The sequence below is a fragment of the Vidua chalybeata genome, chromosome 4 (genome assembly GCF_026979565.1).
Source record: "Vidua chalybeata isolate OUT-0048 chromosome 4, bVidCha1 merged haplotype, whole genome shotgun sequence".
Lineage (NCBI taxonomy): Eukaryota > Metazoa > Chordata > Aves > Passeriformes > Viduidae > Vidua > Vidua chalybeata.
The window spans coordinates 26040773-26059091 of record NC_071533.1 but is presented as its reverse complement, the minus strand read 5'-3'; the positions used below and the strand labels follow the sequence as shown (position 1 = coordinate 26059091).

Below are 18319 nucleotides of genomic sequence, written 5' to 3'. Positions count from 1 at the left end.
GACGTGGCTGATTCAATAGATTTGCCAGTATGCAGTGTCTTGCATCTTTCTATACAATCACTTTGGATTGACTTCCCTGAGACTGTGCCTGAGCAAGGTTTCAGAAAAACCTGGATAAGGATATAGGATATGGGGATTTGAATCAATTTTATATCCTTTTACTTTTCTTTTTATGAAAGCAAAAGTGGTTCTAATTTTTTCTGTACTTAATTTCTTTTTTTTTCTATACGTACTCAGAGATCTTATCCTCTAAAGATTAAAAGACTCTCTGCTCCACAGAACGTATTTTATTAAGGTCTTATGGGCTTGGTACTACTTTCACCCAGTTAGTTGTGTTACAAAAAGAGAAATTTCGGACGAAATGAGAGAGAATTTTCCAGCTGGATGCATGGAAGTTAGTCTCCTATTTAAACTCTTGTAGAAAAGAGAGCAACTGTTGTTGAAGTTATGTGTTTAAGTGCTGCTCTTACCATCTGGCAGCAAAATGAAAGGAAATCTGAAGTGAATGGTAGTTCTAAGCATTTTGGTTTGGAGTCAATGCCCTTTACTGCCTATAGGAAAGTTTGGTAAATTCCCCTCTTCTCCCAGGAGTTCTTAGGAAGGCTGTTCTTTTTCTGATTTTCCTAATGCATTTTTCCTTTTCTGTATTTCCACTCTTCTTGTTGTTTTTATTCCTTGATAGTGTTAACAGTAAACCTGCGGGGTCTCTCTGTCTCTCTCTCTGCTTCTCTCTCTCTCCCCCTCTCTGCAGGTTCTGGGTGTAAATGGGACCTGATCTAAAAATAGGACTTAATACCCACCTTTGGTGGGCTGGGTGTCAGAAGTGTCTCTGTGCATTGGTAGGTAAAACACATTACATGACTGTGCAATGTGTTTTGAGTATTTGCTTTCCATAATGGAAGTAGATGTACAAACATATATCTGTATATTACACATCTAGCTTTGTTCTTTGATTCCTAGCTGTCTGCTTTCCATATATTATGGCAGCAATCAGTTGCATAGGGTAGACATGTAATTTCCAAGAACTGATTTTGAGAATCAAGGCCAGAAAATGAAATCATCATTAACACTGGATGGTATGCGTGTGTCAGGGCTGCTTACTTGGGTGTAAGATCTTGATTAATGCTTCAAGTTCTTATTGATCTCTCACAAACTATATCCTCCAAATCTCTTATTTTCGGTCCTGGAAAAAGCTAACACATAAGGAACTGAAATACAGACTGTTGTATCCTCTAAAGCTGTTAATAATTGGAAGACTGAGTTTATAAGAACTACTTCACAGCATATGTTTTATTGCATATCTTAATTTTTCATTGTACAAAAAAAAAAGTGTGAATAAAAAAAATTTGAAAACAGTTTAATGTCAGAATCCAACACCCTACTGTATTCAGAAATCAACTATTTTGTCATCCACAAAGAAGACTTGACATCAGTCGTCTGAAATTATTTCTCAAATACTAATTTTTATAAGGTCAGAAGTGAGGGCATGCAATAAAGCTCCTTAGCTTTCAGAAGAGCAACAAAATTCCTTAGATTTGTCATGTAAGTCTTTTTTAACAGAAACAATTTGGGGCCAAACTCTTCATCATTTAGCAGTTCAGTCATAGAAAAGAATTAAAAGTTAGGTGCTCGTTACAACAAGTGTTTTTATTCTATCCTCAAAAATAGTTACCACGTTGACTTGGATTATAATTAGCCTTCAAGTGAGATGTCCCTTATATGATTAATGAAAGCAGAATTAATCAGAATCATTACTGGTTCTGATAGCACTCTCCCAAAGCAACATACTTTCTAGGGACACAGAACTTAAAAGCAAGAAGAAAATTAGGCTCACTAAAAAGCAATATATGTCATACAAAGTGAGGCTTATTGTGAAACCTCAGGGTTTCAGCCAGGTTGTTTAGCCAGGTTTTACTTCCCTAACTCCAAATGAATCATAAAGGCTAAATACGCTTTTGGAAATTCTAAACCACAATTGTTTTTCTAAGTTTAGAGAACGATTAGGGAGTAAAGATATTGTTTCAAATGCGATGAGTGAGCCAGACAACCTGTTTTAACTGGCAATTTCTGGAGCCAATTCTAAAGTGATATTAAAAGCCTTAAGAAAGACCTTATGAAATGAGGTTAGGGTTACTTTTTTTTATCAGATTTCCTTGTACCTTGTTCATTTCCTTCTTAGGAGCTGAATACTGTAGGCATCCTGAGAGGAAAGTTCCCATGGACGTCAGGCTATATATATAAGTCCCCCTAATGCCCTTCACAGTGACAAAGTATTCTCTGACTTGTATAGTCTAAGGCCAGCTGAGTTTCTGAGAAATTGCTTCACTGGAGCTAAGCGCAGCAGACAGAGGGAGGGCATGAGCAAGTGCAGCTCCATAGACCACCATGGATTGCTCTGATACAGGATCCTGAGAATTTGGCCCTCACTCCTCTCCAGAGTGGAGGAGTTGCAGTGTTTTGGTTAGATCACAAAATAAAGTCTTTTAGGACAGCAGATGACAGCTTAAGGAAAATCAACACAAGTGCCCATGAACCAAATCTAGTTTATTACAGCTTCATAGCTGTTCTTCAAATTGTCTTGCATCTGGGTTTGGGGTCTTTTTTGATAGCTCTTCTATATATCCCCACCTTCGCAGGATTCTTCTGGTAGTGTTAGGCAAGGAAAGAGCATCATACTGTTTTTGTTTTAAATATGCTCATAAGTGAGCCAGGGTAAAACTGAAGACAATCACTGGTCTCTTGGTGTTATTAAAATGAGGACCCTTCCACATCAGTCCTCATCAGAAAGGAACTTTGGGGTCTCCCAAATTCTGTTATTCTTGAAGAATTTTGCATGCTGGCCCATGCTAGATGGGAATTTTGGAGGTCTACTAGACTTGCAGACAGGAGATTGGACTCTCCAAGCCTGTCCAAAGCTGTGTGTTCAAACATGGTTGTGGTTTTCCTCCAGCCCACACCACTAGGTTTTCTATTAATGGAAAAGGTGGGGTGCATCCCCCTTTCTGGAGTCCTCCACAGAAATTCAGGATGCTTTGGTGTGGTTTGCCAGCTCAGAGGTGTGCACGCAGGAGTCTTGACCTTGGTACGTTTGGATTTCCAAGAGAATGCCAGGAAAAGGTGTTTGTGTGTCCTGCCTTGTGGCAGACCTGCTAGTCAGCCCAGGAGGCACAGAACTTCCATGGTCTTGGCAGCGGGGCCAACATTGAACAGTCTTTCAGGACCAGTGAACAATGTGATAAAGGTCAGAGTCAGACATTTAAATTTCACTAGCTAATTCTAGTGCATAGCACTAGATAAGTTTAAGGCTTGAAATTACATTCTCCTTTCAAATTCATGGTCTAAGGGTTGGTTTAGTCATGTTTTTGCAGCATAGAGAAAATACTGTAATAATCTGATGTAGCTGGAAACTAGTAAGGTAACCATGGCACTTACAAGTAGGATGGTAATTTCAGAAATGGAAGAGAATTTATTTCATTGTTATAGGAAAGTTGTGGTTTGGATGTCTTCCTGCAGCACAGGTTTCTTTTTTAGGAATTCATTGATCTGGATGTGAAAATGTGTTGTATAGTCATTAGGAGAGTGATTAAAAGAGGAAGAAACTTCTGTGGGAAAACAGTGTACCCAACAACTGCTGTTCTCTGCTGATTGCTTGCCATCAGCATTAAACTTTGTATTTCAGGCAGTGGGAGAGGACTAGGTGTGTCTGTGAGAATAAAGTTTCAAATAATGATGGTGATGTGTGTCCCAGCTGTGCAATGGAGGCTAATTTTGACCAAATATGGTATTAGAACTACACTGTTAATAAACATTTGCCAAATTAGTGATGTTTAAAACAGAAACCAGGAGTGAAAATGTTATTTCAACTGTTGTACCTTTCTTAAGAAAAAATCCAAGTTTTAGGCAATCATGGGTTCTGTAAAACTTGAAGCTGACAGTGAGAGTGAACTAAAGTGGTTCTTAGGGTGAACCTCTAGTATCAAAGCTAGCCTCTGCTTCAGCCCATGAAAGCTTTGATCATCATGAAAACCAGTTTTAATTATGTCTAGATAATAACCCTCATAAAAATCTGACTATCCTCTGAAGTAAATAACGAGGTGAGTTTTTAATATTAAATTCTTATTGTGCTCACATTGCACCAGGTTTATGGCATTTTAGGGCCCTTTTCTGCTTCAGACTGTTATAAGAGGTGAAAAATGAGCATTAACAATGTTTGTGAATGGTAGTATATAATTTGTTATCTGACCCTCTAGTATTTCCACAGTCAGCAAATACTTGAGAATGAAAATGAGCATGCATGGGGGTAGTGTCATAAAACATTAACACATAAAGACACTAAAAATAATTCTTAGTATCATAACACATCACTTCTGTAGACTGGAAGAAATTCACAAGCTTGTTATTTTTTATTTTGTTTCAAACCAAGTTTCCTGTGTTGTGATTAATACAAAGTGCTCCCAGTCTAACAGTGGATGAAGTTTGAATGCTGAAATGTGCCTTGTTGACATCTTCTGCAATGTGGTGGTTTCTAAGCAGTGATTTCATAACTACATCAAAGCCTTAAACTAAAAACTAAAATGTGTGACAGAGTCATCATTTGCTGATGGCTTTCTACACAGCTGCCAAACAGTACTTCAGATTACAGTATTGCAGATTTCATCTTCCCTGTCCCAGCTTTAGCAGGCAAAGAAGATTGTTGTACATTTCAACTGGATAAAACCTTGATTTTATTGTAAGAAGTTGTAGTGAGATGTTCGGAAAAGTATTACAAGTCTTGGTGACTCTGATCCCTTGCATTCCTCTCAGCCTTTCATCAGCTAGAACAAATTCTGAGTTCATTTAAGGAAGAGACTTATGAATAGGGGATGCTTCAGTGAATACCAGAGCTGCAATGTTGTCAAACCACAGTGCCCTCCCAAGCAAGCCTTTATCCTCGCTTTCCTGCTGCTATGTGTTAGCTAAATCAAATATGTTATATATTTACAAAAAAAGCTAAAGCCCTTAATTCTTGATTTTTCTAACCACATTCCTGTACAGCTCTGGAATCTTTTTTGTGTCATGTACTAATCATAAAGGTCTTTCCCTTGCCTTTACATAACCAGGACACCAGCATGCCTTACTGAGAGGAAACTGTTTTCTTTACATTTCACACATCACTGGCAGTGCCAATTTTGATTGATTCCTTTTTTGTTTGGTTGCTTTTTTACTATCTGAGTGGCATAAAAGATAGCATAAAGCAGGAAGTCATCAATACTGTGTCAGGATGCAGAAGTATACCCAGTGAACATTTTACTTAATGCCTTATACCATGGTTACATGCAAGAGATTTGAAGTATTAGAGAAGACATGGCTTAGTTTCAAACCGTTCAAACTCATTGTCTTTTTACTTAGAAGCTTAGTTCAGATGGCAAATCAGATCTGTTTTTTAATCTACTTATCCTCTCTAGCACTGGATAGAGAGAGAATTGCATGCTTTTCTTTATGTAGCCAGGTTTTAACTGCTGCAGTTTGTTTCATGTGTGATAAGAATACACTGTTGGATCGCGTTCAGCTTGGCATCCACTGTAACTGCTGCATCTTTCCCAGCAGAGCTGCTGCTCACCCAGTCAGTTCCTGCTCTCTGCTGATGCACCACTACTTCCACTGCACATTTCAAAACATTTTAAAGCTCTGTGCCGTATAAGACCTGTATTCTACTTATGCTAATTAAACCACCAGCTTATACCATTATCAATTCCACTAGCTTTTGCAAAGCATCTTTTTCTTCTCTCTTTTGACATTTTGGGGGAAGGTGGGGCTGCTTCTTGGACTTTGGCCAGAAGTTTTCTTGTATTGTGCAACTGGTATAGTCCTGAGCAAAGAGAAGAATTTGACTCAAAAACTGCATCAACCTTTGAGTGACACTTCTAATGCTTACCACTGAAAAGAATCATGTAGTCACTGCATATTTTTTCTACCTGAAGTCATAATAAGCTGGCCAAAAAATTAGCCCAGGCAAATTTAGTATTAAAACAACATGGGGCTGTTGAGTACCCTCTCATTCTAAAATAAATTATTGAAGCAGCATTATTCTTCATTTTCTGAAATTAAAGTGCTTCCATCTGCAGTGACAACGTTATGTTACTCTTGCTGGTGTGTACTAATATAAAGACTTATATAAACTCTAAGGTTTTTTTCTTATGAGAGCAAAAACAAAACCCTACTTGCTTCTCTGTGACATGTTTGTCTCAGTTTATTTCTTTAACATATTTTGAATCACAGCCAGCTGGAACTTCATGTGAGAAAGCTCATTATTTACTTGTATTTTTTTATAAGCTAAATGGAGGTCTCTGGGAGCTTGCTGTCATCCTTGATATAACCACAGGTGGCTTTGAACTGTTAATGATGGATTGCTGATGAGAGCACAGATGAATGTGCAAGAATACTTCCTAATTTGCTCACCATGTGCAGCATACCTGTATTTCTAAGGAGGGGAAGAGATGAAGAGAGATATTATTCAACTGCTCATATGCACTGTCTCTGTATATTGTCTGTAATGATACCACTACAGGATTACAATCTATCAGTCTTTTAGCTATTTCAAGAGGTATTTGATGGGTAATTTTTAGTCATTAAGTTCAGGGATATTGCAAAAAGGTTAATTAAACAAATACTAATTGGGTTACATATCTAATTTTAAAATTTACAATAGCTTGTGGATATATCTTCTTGGTTCAAATATATCTGAAAAAAACACAAGATTAAATAGCAGGAAGGCTTATTCACGAGAGTTTGTGAAGGAAAGCATATGGCTTGTTAATCTTGCATTGTCTCTCTTCAGGTAATAAAATCTGGCCTTACTCTTCTGCTCAGTGCTGCTTCTGCTGCAACTCTGCTTGATTCTTGCTATTCGTCTGTCCTATTTGTACAATTGAATGGGAAGGAAGGGGGCAGAACAGAGAGGGAATGAGGAGAGCTTGGGCTCATTCCCAGCTGTCCACAGCCCAAGAAATTGTCTGGGTGCAGGGAACTGAAGTATTTTACTGTCAGAATGAGGAAGGAAAGTACCATGGTACTGCAGGTCTCTGACTTGGAAGGAGACGCAACACATCACAACAGTACCATCTCCATTTGTCACTGCTTTGTCACACAGCATTCCTGCCCATCTATTCACACCTCAAAACACATCACTGAAATGAACTGTCCCTTTTTAAATTTAGGAACACTCAGATCTCTCCTCCTGCCTTCAGACTTGCGTGGATAATAGTTTGATGTGTTACGTTACAAACCAGCTTGCATATTAACCATCCTTAACCTCATAAACCCCATGTTTGACACCTTCTGCTTCATTTGCATCTCATCTGCTGTGTAGTGGCTTGCTTCAGGAATTTATGCTGGTGAAAGTAATCCTTGACAAAAAGTACTTCTGTATAACTGTTGCATCACAGCTGGACAGCTGTAAGCATTACAGGGGAAAATACCACCCAAAATAACCTTGTGTTATTATAAACATACTGCTAAGTAAGTAACCCTCTCATATTGTATTTTTGAAGGGTGAACCAGGTTTCATTGGTCCACAAGGAGAACCTGGGTTGCCAGGGCTACCAGGAACAAAGGTAAGGGTAATGGGCCAATGCTCTGGTGTGAAGCCTCTTGAGCTGATGTTAAATTCAACTTTCCTCAGCAAGTAGCAGAGACTGAGGCTACTACTGGAGAAAATGTGAAAAGTCATGGACCACTGCTATGAGATAGATATATTCATGATGGTGCCCTCAAAAAATGTGAAGGCAGATGTTACATCATAACTTTAATAATAAGTCATCTTTTTTCATGTTAGGATCTCCAAATTTAGTTGTTCAAGAGGCAGAATAGGCCTCTTGAAGGCCTATTGAAGAAACTGTATTTTCATAAATGTGGGATTTTTTAGACAAATGGCTTGAAAGTGTGTGCGGGAAGTAGGACTTTGATACTACACACCAGATTCTGAAAATACAGATAAGACTAAACCACTGTTTCTGCTGTTGGCTTGGTTTCTTTGATCCTGCTGAGTTAATGGTGTGCTAAGGGTTGCCCAGTATTTTGTGATATATGTGTGTCTGTTGCAATAGGGTGACAGAGGAGAGGCAGGCCCTGTTGGGAAGGGTGAGCGAGGTGAACCTGGAATCCCTGGACCAAAGGTCAGTCTGATTTTTACATTGGAAATGTTTTGTATGTTTTACACCTATGAACATGTCTTTGCCCTTTGCCTGCTGAAAAGTAGAACAAAAGTTGGTGAGTGAACTTTTAAATCAAAATGAGGTCAAATGCTCTATTTCAGTCCAGAAGAGAACGGCAGTTTTGTGTTCACAGCTGTGAAACTGCAGTCTGAATGGACTTCTATTTGGTCTACAAAGTAAAGACACTACCTACATACACTGTCATGGAATTGGCCTAATTCATTCCAGCTGAAGTACTGACCTCCAGGTCCCTAACTTTCAGCACTGAAGTTTGAACTCTTTGACCACTGTAGCAATCGAATGCAGAGAAAATCCATTTTGCATGCTGTTTTCTAACTCTCTAAGAAAGAGATCAGTCTAACTACTTTTAGCATTATATTAATATTTCCCCTGATGTTGATACTGTCAATTTTTACTTTCCTAATACATTTTGAAAACAATAAGGTTAATTTTATGCTCCTTGACCAGTTAGTTTGTATTCACCTGAACTGTTGGGAGAAGAAGCTGTGGTAATACTATATTTTAATCTCCTTCTGTTAGAATATTTAGCTATCTTCTCTATCTCTTGGCTATCTTTTCTCAGGAGCAATGGAATGACATAGTTCATTCCTGAAAACCAGTGATGATGATGCCTATCTTTACTAATGCCAATACTTCTTTTCCTTTGGAAGGGTGGAATGTGTGATCATTGCACTCCGGTGTTAAAGAATATATTGATCTGGGTGCTATTAAAATAAATGCCTTTTAAAATTCATTGTCTTGGTAATATCAATATAAAGTATTTCTGCTGTTCCAAACTCTAGTTAGTCATTACTAATTTCTTTTTCTCTGCACTCCCATTTCTCTACCATTTTTCTCCTATCTTCCTTCAAACAGGGGAAAACAGGTGAACCTGGATCTAGAGGCCCCAAAGGGTCAAAGGTTAGTAGTAAAGGAACTGTCTTTAGGGGACTAATTAACATGATGATTTTTAGGATCAATTATTTGTAAAATTTCTCTTTAAAAGAACCTGTAACAATCTGCAGTGTTCTTTATAAGGGAAACCTTATGACCTTCAATTTTAGCCAAAAAAAATTAGTCAAGTCACATGGGTTTTGAACACTGTGATTCTAATCTTTTTTCTGTTATAACATCCATTCCACTCTGCTGTTGTTTTCCTCATGCAACTTGGTTTCTCTCTGTGTCACTGATGTGTGTTAGTCCTCCCACATGCCAAGACCCAATGCCTGACTGCGGTGTTATTGGGTTTGCAATAATTTTATGGATCCAAACTCTGGTGAGCTAGGAATTAGAGGTATTCCAAGTACTGTAGGCTGAGATATGATGGTCAGAAATCCTACAGAGGCAGGAGTTGTTGATTGTGTTGCTGTTTTACCTGCTTTAAAAAGATGACTTTGATTATATCTTTCCACCCATTTATCTTTCTATAGATATAGTTGGTTCACATATACGGAGAGATAAAATGTATGATTTTTCTATTACTTCATCTGTTGTGCAAATACTGTTCCCACTGGATTCCTTCATGTTGTATGAGGGATGGAAATGTACTTGTGTAGGTGGTTATTGACAGATCTACTGTCAGAATAAGGGTGACAGGACAGCATAGGCTGGTGTGATACTGTTTGCAGTACTTGTCAGGTCCTTCAAGAGTGGCCTTAAGTGTTTAAAGATGTGATTAAACAAGTGCCATTTAACCTCATTCATTCCCACCAGAAAGAAGCATTGGAAGGCAAGAGAACTGATGAGGGAATTAAAGTATCAGAGTGAGAGCAGAAAAGTAAATCAGCCTCTCATTTGATTACAGTACCTGGGCACCTCCCACATGCACCAAAATTATAAAGATATCCCCTTTAATTCCCTTTTTATCAAAAAACGATATACGATTTTCATTTTACCTGCATACCTGTCATGAAAATCTGACCCACATGAGTCAATCTAGTGGCAGGGAACTTCATTTTTTAGCAGTTCCAATGTTCACTAGCTTCTGCCAAAGCAGCACTGAAAGGATAGGCAGATGGCACAACCTTGATTATGCCCTACCACCAGCCTGCTCTCCATATGCCTTCATTAGCTCCATTAAAGTTTTCTGGTTTCTATTACCAGAAAGTTTTCTGTTCTATCACTACTGGTGAATTAATCATTCTTCTCCTGACTTTTACCAAAGTTCTCTAGATGTCAACAGGAGCAAAATTTGCAGTTCTTACCTATATTAATTTTGAGTAATATTACAATTAAAATCTAAGACCTTGCTATGAAAAGTGGCTGTGAAATGAATTGTGGATGCAGGGATATGAATGCATACATGTTTGAAATTCCCTCCATCATTTGAAGCATATTACTAATATCCAGGAATAAAAAGCTGTGTGTAAGCTGGTAATGATCTTAAGCCTGTCACAGACAGGGTGTCAAGAAGTTCTAAATCTGATAGTACAGTTGTGTTTGTAGGAGAGTCAGTGACTCAGACCAGGGAAGTTCAGAAAGTTAATGGAGGCATGATCACAGAAAGAAAAGGTTATATATTTTGAAACAGACATTTGAAGACTTTTTTTGACTGGTTTCAGACTGAGTAATTTCATTTCTCTAGTGTTCTCTTCAAGCTTTTGATAGTAGTGTCATTAAGAATAGGGATGTTGCACAAATTGCTTAATTGGTAATCTGCCCATTCTTTTGGTTCTTTGTGATTTTTTATTGCAAACCAATACAATACTCTAATATTCACACAGAACCAAATGCATCATTGTCCATTCTACCAGTACACAGATTTTGAAGGACTTTTGCCTTTCGTTAAGTAAGATTCCCATTCTGTTTAGGATGAGTGGCCCTGTAAACCAGTTCATATAAGAAAACATACTTAAAAGGGAAGAACTATGTGATATAGTCAAATGGCATATCTGTTTTTTTTCATGTATCATTTTTACATAGGGTGATACGGGTGAGAGAGGTGACACAGGATCTGCAGGTCCACGGGTAAGTCTACTTCTCATCTCAGCTCTTTCTTTTGTACCCTTAGATTCAGTCCATGTGAACTGAAATTGTAGCAGTAATTCTAGTTAGAGCTCCAGGTGAAATTGGGCACTTGACAGTGTTGGAACATGGTTGCTAACTGGACATTAATATGACTGACACTATTTGAAGCAGTCTCCAATCCACACTCTGCGGGCAGGATGTTACAAGCCAGGTGTTCTGACATTGTTCACTGCCAATACAGAACTGGAGTGTAGGAACATCCTTGAATGTCTTCCATCAGTGGTTTTATGTATTTCCTTTCCCACTGCAGCACGTCACTTTGTACTGACTTGCTTATTTATCTTTATAAAAAAAATGTTTTCCTTTAAATTCTGTGTTTTGTAGTAGTATATTGCAAGTACAGTTAGAGTCTAACACCACACAATCAAGTCAAAGCATGTATCAGTAGTTAAGAGTCTAAAATAGTCTTTAGCAATTGTCTCAAAATTGTAATGGAAAATGTGTTACAGGGACCACCTGGACAGAAAGGTGATCAAGGTGCAACAGAGATAATAGATTATAATGGCAACATCCATGAAGCTCTGCAGGTATGCAAACCTAACAAGGCTGAATTGGCTTAGTCTGGTCTGGGGAAAAGTCATTTGACAGCATTGTATTTCTCTTTTGCCTAGAGCTTGAAAACATTTTGTGTGCAAAATTGTTGAGCTTATTAATCAGGTATCACTTTCTATATTTGGAAACCAGGTTTTCAGTGCTAGAAAAACTGCTTCTCTGATACAAATTAGCTGAGTGAATTAGTTTCATGTTCCCTGGAGACTACTGACATCACCTAATCAGGACAAAACTGTTGGCTTTGGTATTTAGTGCTGAATTAATGTAATAAACCACATACACAGGTTCAACAGAAGTGTCTGCTTTTCAATTCATGTATTATAATATTGACATTTCTTTTTTTTTTCCTTTGTTTTCCTCCTCCTCTTCCTGTAAAATGCAAAGAACAGAATATTTGAGATTTGGAAACCATGTAACATGGTTCCATTAGCAAGCTGTGGATTCAATCAGCAACTTGAGTACATTAAGTAGACCAAGCACCAGTCTTCTCACTTATTCATTTCTGGAAAACCTATTTTGACTGGTGTGCAGAAAAGTGTGGAGGATTAAAGTGGAGTTACAAAAAGAATGAATGAGTGTTTGCATAAAAGCAAAGGACCAAGATGACATATGTCATTGCAGTCAAGGTGATTTACATTGCAGCATACTCAGATGCAAATTCTGTGCAGTATAACTCCACCAAAGTGAATGGCTTGCTTATGTGAAACTGAAGACTGGATTTGGCTCATTGTGCATCTGATCCCTTTCTCACTGAAGCTGCTGAACTTTTCTCTTACATTTATGCAGTGGGAGTGGGTAAATGTCTGACCAGTCATTCAGTTTCCAAGACACTTTGAAAAAATAAAAAAATCTCACTGCCTTTACTAAAATCTAAAAGCCTTGTATGTCACTAAGGCTGAGTCTGTTCTTTCATTGTGTCTGTAGGGAGGTCTGCATAGGCATGTTGTGAGGTTCTGCATTATGTTTGCCTCATTTGGTCTGCATGTAAGGGACTTCAGACACACAACTTTCAGTCATCTAAATGCCTGTCCAAGTTACGTGCCTAAAGTAGCCTGAAATTCATGTGGTGTATTACCAGACAGAGATTTAGCAGGGGTTTTAGCCCCTGTATCTCCTATATTCTTTGTATTGTAATTCTGGCATCAGTGTTACTTTCAAGCTTCCTCAGAAAAGCTGCAGCATATAAAGAAGCCTTAAAAGTGGACTAAAGCCTTCTGCAGCAGTTGAAACATTCTAGAAAGCCTTTATCCCATTGCAAATCGTTCCAAATGTCATCACCTTCTGATCTAGGGCAAAAAATAATTGATATTAATGGGAATGGCTGTGCAAGGAGGGTGTAAGTAAGATTATATAGGATCAGTCAAAAATATCCTTGCCAAATCCAGCTCAGTCCTTTCAGATGGCAAACACCCATTCCTAAGTCTCCTGATGCCAAATTCTTAGGAGCTCTGAGATTTGCAGGTCTCTCACAAAAGCACATGAGAACTTCAGTGCTCAGCACTGAACTGTGAACTTGCACAGAATTTGGCCTGCAGATTTAAGAAGTTGACAAGAGTTTGCAAGATATAGACTGCTTGTCTCATGCTGGAATTCAGTAATAAATCATGAAGCAGTCTAGCAATTTAGTTACTTTTTGCCTTGTGCCTCCTATTCAATCTCATGTGCAATCTTAAAATTGTCATCCTGGTTTGAGCAAGACCCCTGCTGAGAGTATGTGGCTTTCACTTGGAGGGTCAAATACAAAATTCATCTCTGTCAGAATTGCTCTTCAGTCCTATTCTGCAGAATTTCCCAGGGCAAAAAGCAGTAGTTTCAAAAGTTTAACCTTCATAGGAACTACAGCATTAGATATTAAAATATCTACCACTGTAAAGGGATCTGTTACTGTGAACATGTAAACAGTTCTTTGCAATGGTTATTTTAGGTTTTCATACCTAGATATGCTCATACTTGAAGTTTTCAGTATTTTTAAAGTTCAGGATATATTTCCATTCATATGTTGAAATACAAAGAATATGAGTATATTAAAGCCATGTGTTAGAAAACAATTTTGTTCAGGTACTTTGTATTGAGTAGGCTCCAGATCTTTGCCTACAGTACGTATTGTTGCACTGACATGTGGAGATGATCTGCAAACTTTTATTTGCACATTGGATAATAATTACAAAAGCAAAATATTTCTTGTTCTATGTAGCCAGAAAGTTCTTCACATGCAAAAGAAAAGCATGTGTGAGCTGCAATATATGGGGGTTTTACTCTGTTTAAAAATATAGACAAGCATTTAAATTACATTTTAATACTTTTCCACTTGCTTTTAGATTCTCTGGCAAAAAAAAAAAAAAACTGTGACAGGTCAAAATATTTTGCCTCCTTCCATGATGAAAATATCCTTTGTCTTTCCAAGAATTCAAAGTAGAATTGCAGTATACGTATCCGGGTGGTAGACTGGCAGTTTTGGATTTAGAACTGCATTTTTATATGAAAATTAATGTTACAGCTCCACTCTAGGAGTCATATTTATTAGTTAAACGTTGGTGCAAATCCTGCAGACATTACAAAACATAGGGCTAGTCTTTTGGTCGACTTCAGACACCAACCCATTATGTTTTCTTACCTTTTTAAAGCATTCTGCTTAGATTTTGCTTTTTAGTCATTGTTTATTTGATCTCTTGCATTGTACAAAAGTACTGCCTTCATCTAATTCCCACAGAAACCAAGCAGCTAATAACACCAAGAGTTAAAAATAACAGGGGTTTTATTCATGTTTTTGAAGGCATGTTGTCTCTCACATGCAGTATAGGTTCTGTAGAGATTATAACTGTAGCAAACATAATTATTTATATCATTGTTTAATTCTGCTACTGACAACCCTTGTTAATACCTTTTGCCAACAGAGGATTGCCACCCTGACTGTCACGGTAATTCATTACTATTGCATGACTTACTGCGTGCCATAAAACTTCTTTGTGCTGCAGCATGTTCATAATTCTGCTAGCTCAGGACATGTCTTCATTGGATGTCACCCTGGTTCATCATAACATGTATTGACTTCTTTGCTCAGTGTTCCCATAGTAGAGGACCCATTGTTGAAAGCCAACAATGGAGCCAATTCTGCTCCTTCTGAATTAATGGCGGTTCATTTAAGTACGAGACTGGGAAAACACATTCTTTTTTGTTTCAAGTTCTTCTCTGCAAGATTGCTGTTAGTCGTATTTTCCCATCTGGACATACCCTTTCTTTGTATTAGTGCAGGGGATTTTTAAGTGTTGTTGTAGGGTTTTTTTGAAGCATCTTCACTATGCACCATCCAGATCAGTGTTAGATACACGACACTGTGTCCACAGCCTGAGGCAGAAATTAAAGAAATGCTTACAGCTTATTCCATGGCAATTTCACAAAGCACTGAGTGTCCCCAGATTCACTTAGCATCTTTTAGCAGAATCCTCTTTAAAACTGACTGGAGATTTCTCCTGGTCTCAGATTATTTTGGATCAGGCAGTGAGGGCTGGCAAATATGATTGGGTTTTGGTCTCCCTTCCATTAGGGGAAGCAGTGCCATTTCATCAATAGGAGCAGAGGACTTTATTATAAAATATGAGTTGTACTGTTATTTTAACACTGTTTTTTGTGGTAGTGTTGTGGTTGTTGAGAGCTGTCATAAGTTAACAACTTGTCTATAACTAGTCTTGGTTCCCCTTGTGTTAAAAATCTAACCCATTTTGTTACAGTAGCTGTATTAACATTCACCCTTGGCTTACATGACAAGTTCTTCAGGAGTTTATTTAAAAGCTGAGAGGTTTGTGTGTTTCTGTTTAGGGACCACCAGGACCACCAGGACCCCAAGGGCTGCAAGGGCCAAAGGTGATCTTCCTTACTTTACTCATTGTATCTTAAGGGTGGAGTATTTTCTGGGCTTTTTTTAATGATATATGTGTACAGGTAGATGGAGCTTTCCAGCACAGTTTTTAAACTGTAAATCTAACAAATATGGCATGTTTCCAACTTTATATCCCAGATTCTTGAGATGTAGCTTTCCAGAATAGGTGCCTTGTTCAGTTGCCACACAGAGATGCTTAACTAAGGACCAGCAAAATTAATTAGTACTGAAAGAGTGCAGAAGCATCTCACTCAGGGATGGGCACTGAGGTTGCTCCCTAGGACTTTGCAAAACAGCCACACAACCAGACAGTGGCTCCCATGCCTCACTTCTGGCTGAGTGGGAGTGAGGTGGGCAGAATTGTGTGCAAGACCACTGGCCACCATGTGAGTGCATGTGAATGCAGCTTTTCAATCACAGCGACACCTACCCAAATAAGTGCAGTATTGTCTAATGTCAATAAAAATTACAGTGTACACATGTGGGCAGCAGCCTGCCTGGAAACCAAGCCTGCCAATACCACCTGGCTGGTGCTTATTAAGTAGTACAGAAGGGTTAGTGAGCAGCCCACACAGAGACAATGAGTACCATATGCTGCCCTCTTCTATAAAATTTAAATAATAAATTTGTCTATACTCAAAAAAGCAGTGTTGAAGTTAGTGGACTCTCCCTAAATGCTTTTAAAATAGTTGAGGTGTTTCTCCTATTTCTTAAACGCTAGATACTGCATCTTCTCCCAGTGTCTCTACACCTCTACGCTATTCCAAGAGCAAATATGTGCATCTTCAATAACAATACTAGACATTTCAATTTTAGACTTTATCCAGTATTTCATATGGAAATACATCACAATATACCTGTACGTTGTTTTGAGAAATAGTGAGAAATGAGGTTCATTCTATGTGAAAATTGATAATAGAGTATACAGTTAAGTGTGCAGAAATTGCTTTTTGCATTATCATCTACCCAGCAATTCTTCATTATGGAGTATGTAGTAAAACAGAGAAGTTGGAGTGTGGAAGAGGTTGTGTTCCTTTATATAGGTGAGTGTTCTCATTCAACATTTACAATGTAAAGCAAAATTCAACATCACAGGAGTTTGTTTCTAATGGCATCAATTCCATCCATCACCATAACTTGCTCCCTTGGAGAATGGTACCCAGGAACTGGTCATAAGACAATGTGGTGAATGTGAACTCCTTCACTGGGTAATTTATAATAGGGAAAAAATCCATGAAGTCTCTCTCTACCTTACGTACATCGAGAGGCATGATTCTGTATTTATTCTGGTAGCAGGCAAAGTTTTCGTTGGATTGGGGTCCTTTCACCCCTTGGATTTTGTCTTCTTTTTCCGTTCTTTTTATGCATTTGTCTGACCTTTATGCAACCCAAAGTTTGTGTAATGTCATAATCAGGTGGGCTGTTTATTTAATATAGATAAAAAATACACACTTTTGACAGAATATTCTCTAGCTTTGTTGTTATTAATTATGGGTTTTCACTGGCTCTTTCCTGTAGTGTCTGGGGCAATTGGGATAATCCAGTTCTGTCTTATCTTTTGCAGGGTGATCCTGGATCCCCAGGAGCTCCAGGAGTTGATGGAGAGCAGGTATGTTTTGTTTAAATCATATAGTGAAGAACATGTGGGCAGCCGTAGGTTGTTTTAAGAGATTATTTCCATGGTTCCAAGTTGTAACCTAGTTTTCATAATCTAAGTATTATGATTATAATAATTAATAAAGATCATGATAGTGCTGCTGCATACTTTGTGGTCTAATAGTGTCTGCATTTCCGCATTTTATTAGCAAAGATACGACATGCCCATGACTTCTGCTTATTAGGATCAAAGCTAGAATTCTGGTGATGTCTCTAGTATTTTACATGACTTACTGAATAAGTCCATATTTTAGGGTCCTAAGGGCTCAAAAGGAGACACAGGTGATCCTGGAATGCCTGGAGAAAAGGGAGGAATCGGACTGCCTGGCTTACCAGTGAGTATGAAAAGTTAATTAATTAATTTTAGCAAAAAAATATTTTATTTTTTTCTCTCTGCCATATTCAGGCATTTCCAACAGTGCTTATAAATTGCAAATGGGACCGAAAGCACTGGGGAGAAAACTCTGAGATTGTTTCGCAGCAAATCTAGGAGGAGGTGTAAGATTGTCAGAACTTTTTATTCCCCTTACAGTGGAAAAAAAAAATACTATGTCAGGAAGAAAGAGATTAGTTGGCATGCTGACCAAAATTGTACCTCTCTTGTAATATATAGGACAACTTGGGCAAGGAGAAAGGAGCTATGTTTTGAGTGGAAATTTCAAGTGACTTAGATTGAGGAGAGAGAAAAAATGCATGAGTATATATGGGATGCATTCTTCCTATTTTGTGTGTGTATATATATATATATGTATAGATTTATATACATACACATGAAATTTCTCAGAAAAAATAGAAACAATTTCAAAATTGTATCCATAGTACAATATCATGAATGGAGTGCCAGTTTAAGGAATTGTCATAAATATCATGTCACAGTTGATAGCTATCAATATAAAAGCATATGTTTATATTAGTTAAAAATTATTTTTAAAGTACTGCAGATTTTTTTAAAGCATTTTCTTTGCTGTGTTGCTCTTTTTTTAAATTATAATTTTATTTGCCAATAAATATTATC

General features: G+C 37.9%; 1 protein-coding gene across 1 annotated transcript in view; it reads left to right on the top strand.

The window, feature by feature from the left end:
- Nucleotides 1-18319, top strand: part of COL25A1 (collagen type XXV alpha 1 chain) — a 294445-nt gene that overhangs the window by 252274 nt on the left and 23852 nt on the right. The window contains exons 19-27 of the mRNA XM_053941672.1: nucleotides 7530-7592; nucleotides 8085-8153; nucleotides 9069-9113; nucleotides 11115-11159; nucleotides 11669-11746; nucleotides 14666-14689; nucleotides 15588-15632; nucleotides 17213-17257; nucleotides 17559-17639. Of these exons, the coding sequence (XP_053797647.1) occupies nucleotides 7530-7592; nucleotides 8085-8153; nucleotides 9069-9113; nucleotides 11115-11159; nucleotides 11669-11746; nucleotides 14666-14689; nucleotides 15588-15632; nucleotides 17213-17257; nucleotides 17559-17639 (495 nt within the window). The remainder of the gene's footprint in view (nucleotides 1-7529; nucleotides 7593-8084; nucleotides 8154-9068; nucleotides 9114-11114; nucleotides 11160-11668; nucleotides 11747-14665; nucleotides 14690-15587; nucleotides 15633-17212; nucleotides 17258-17558; nucleotides 17640-18319) is intronic.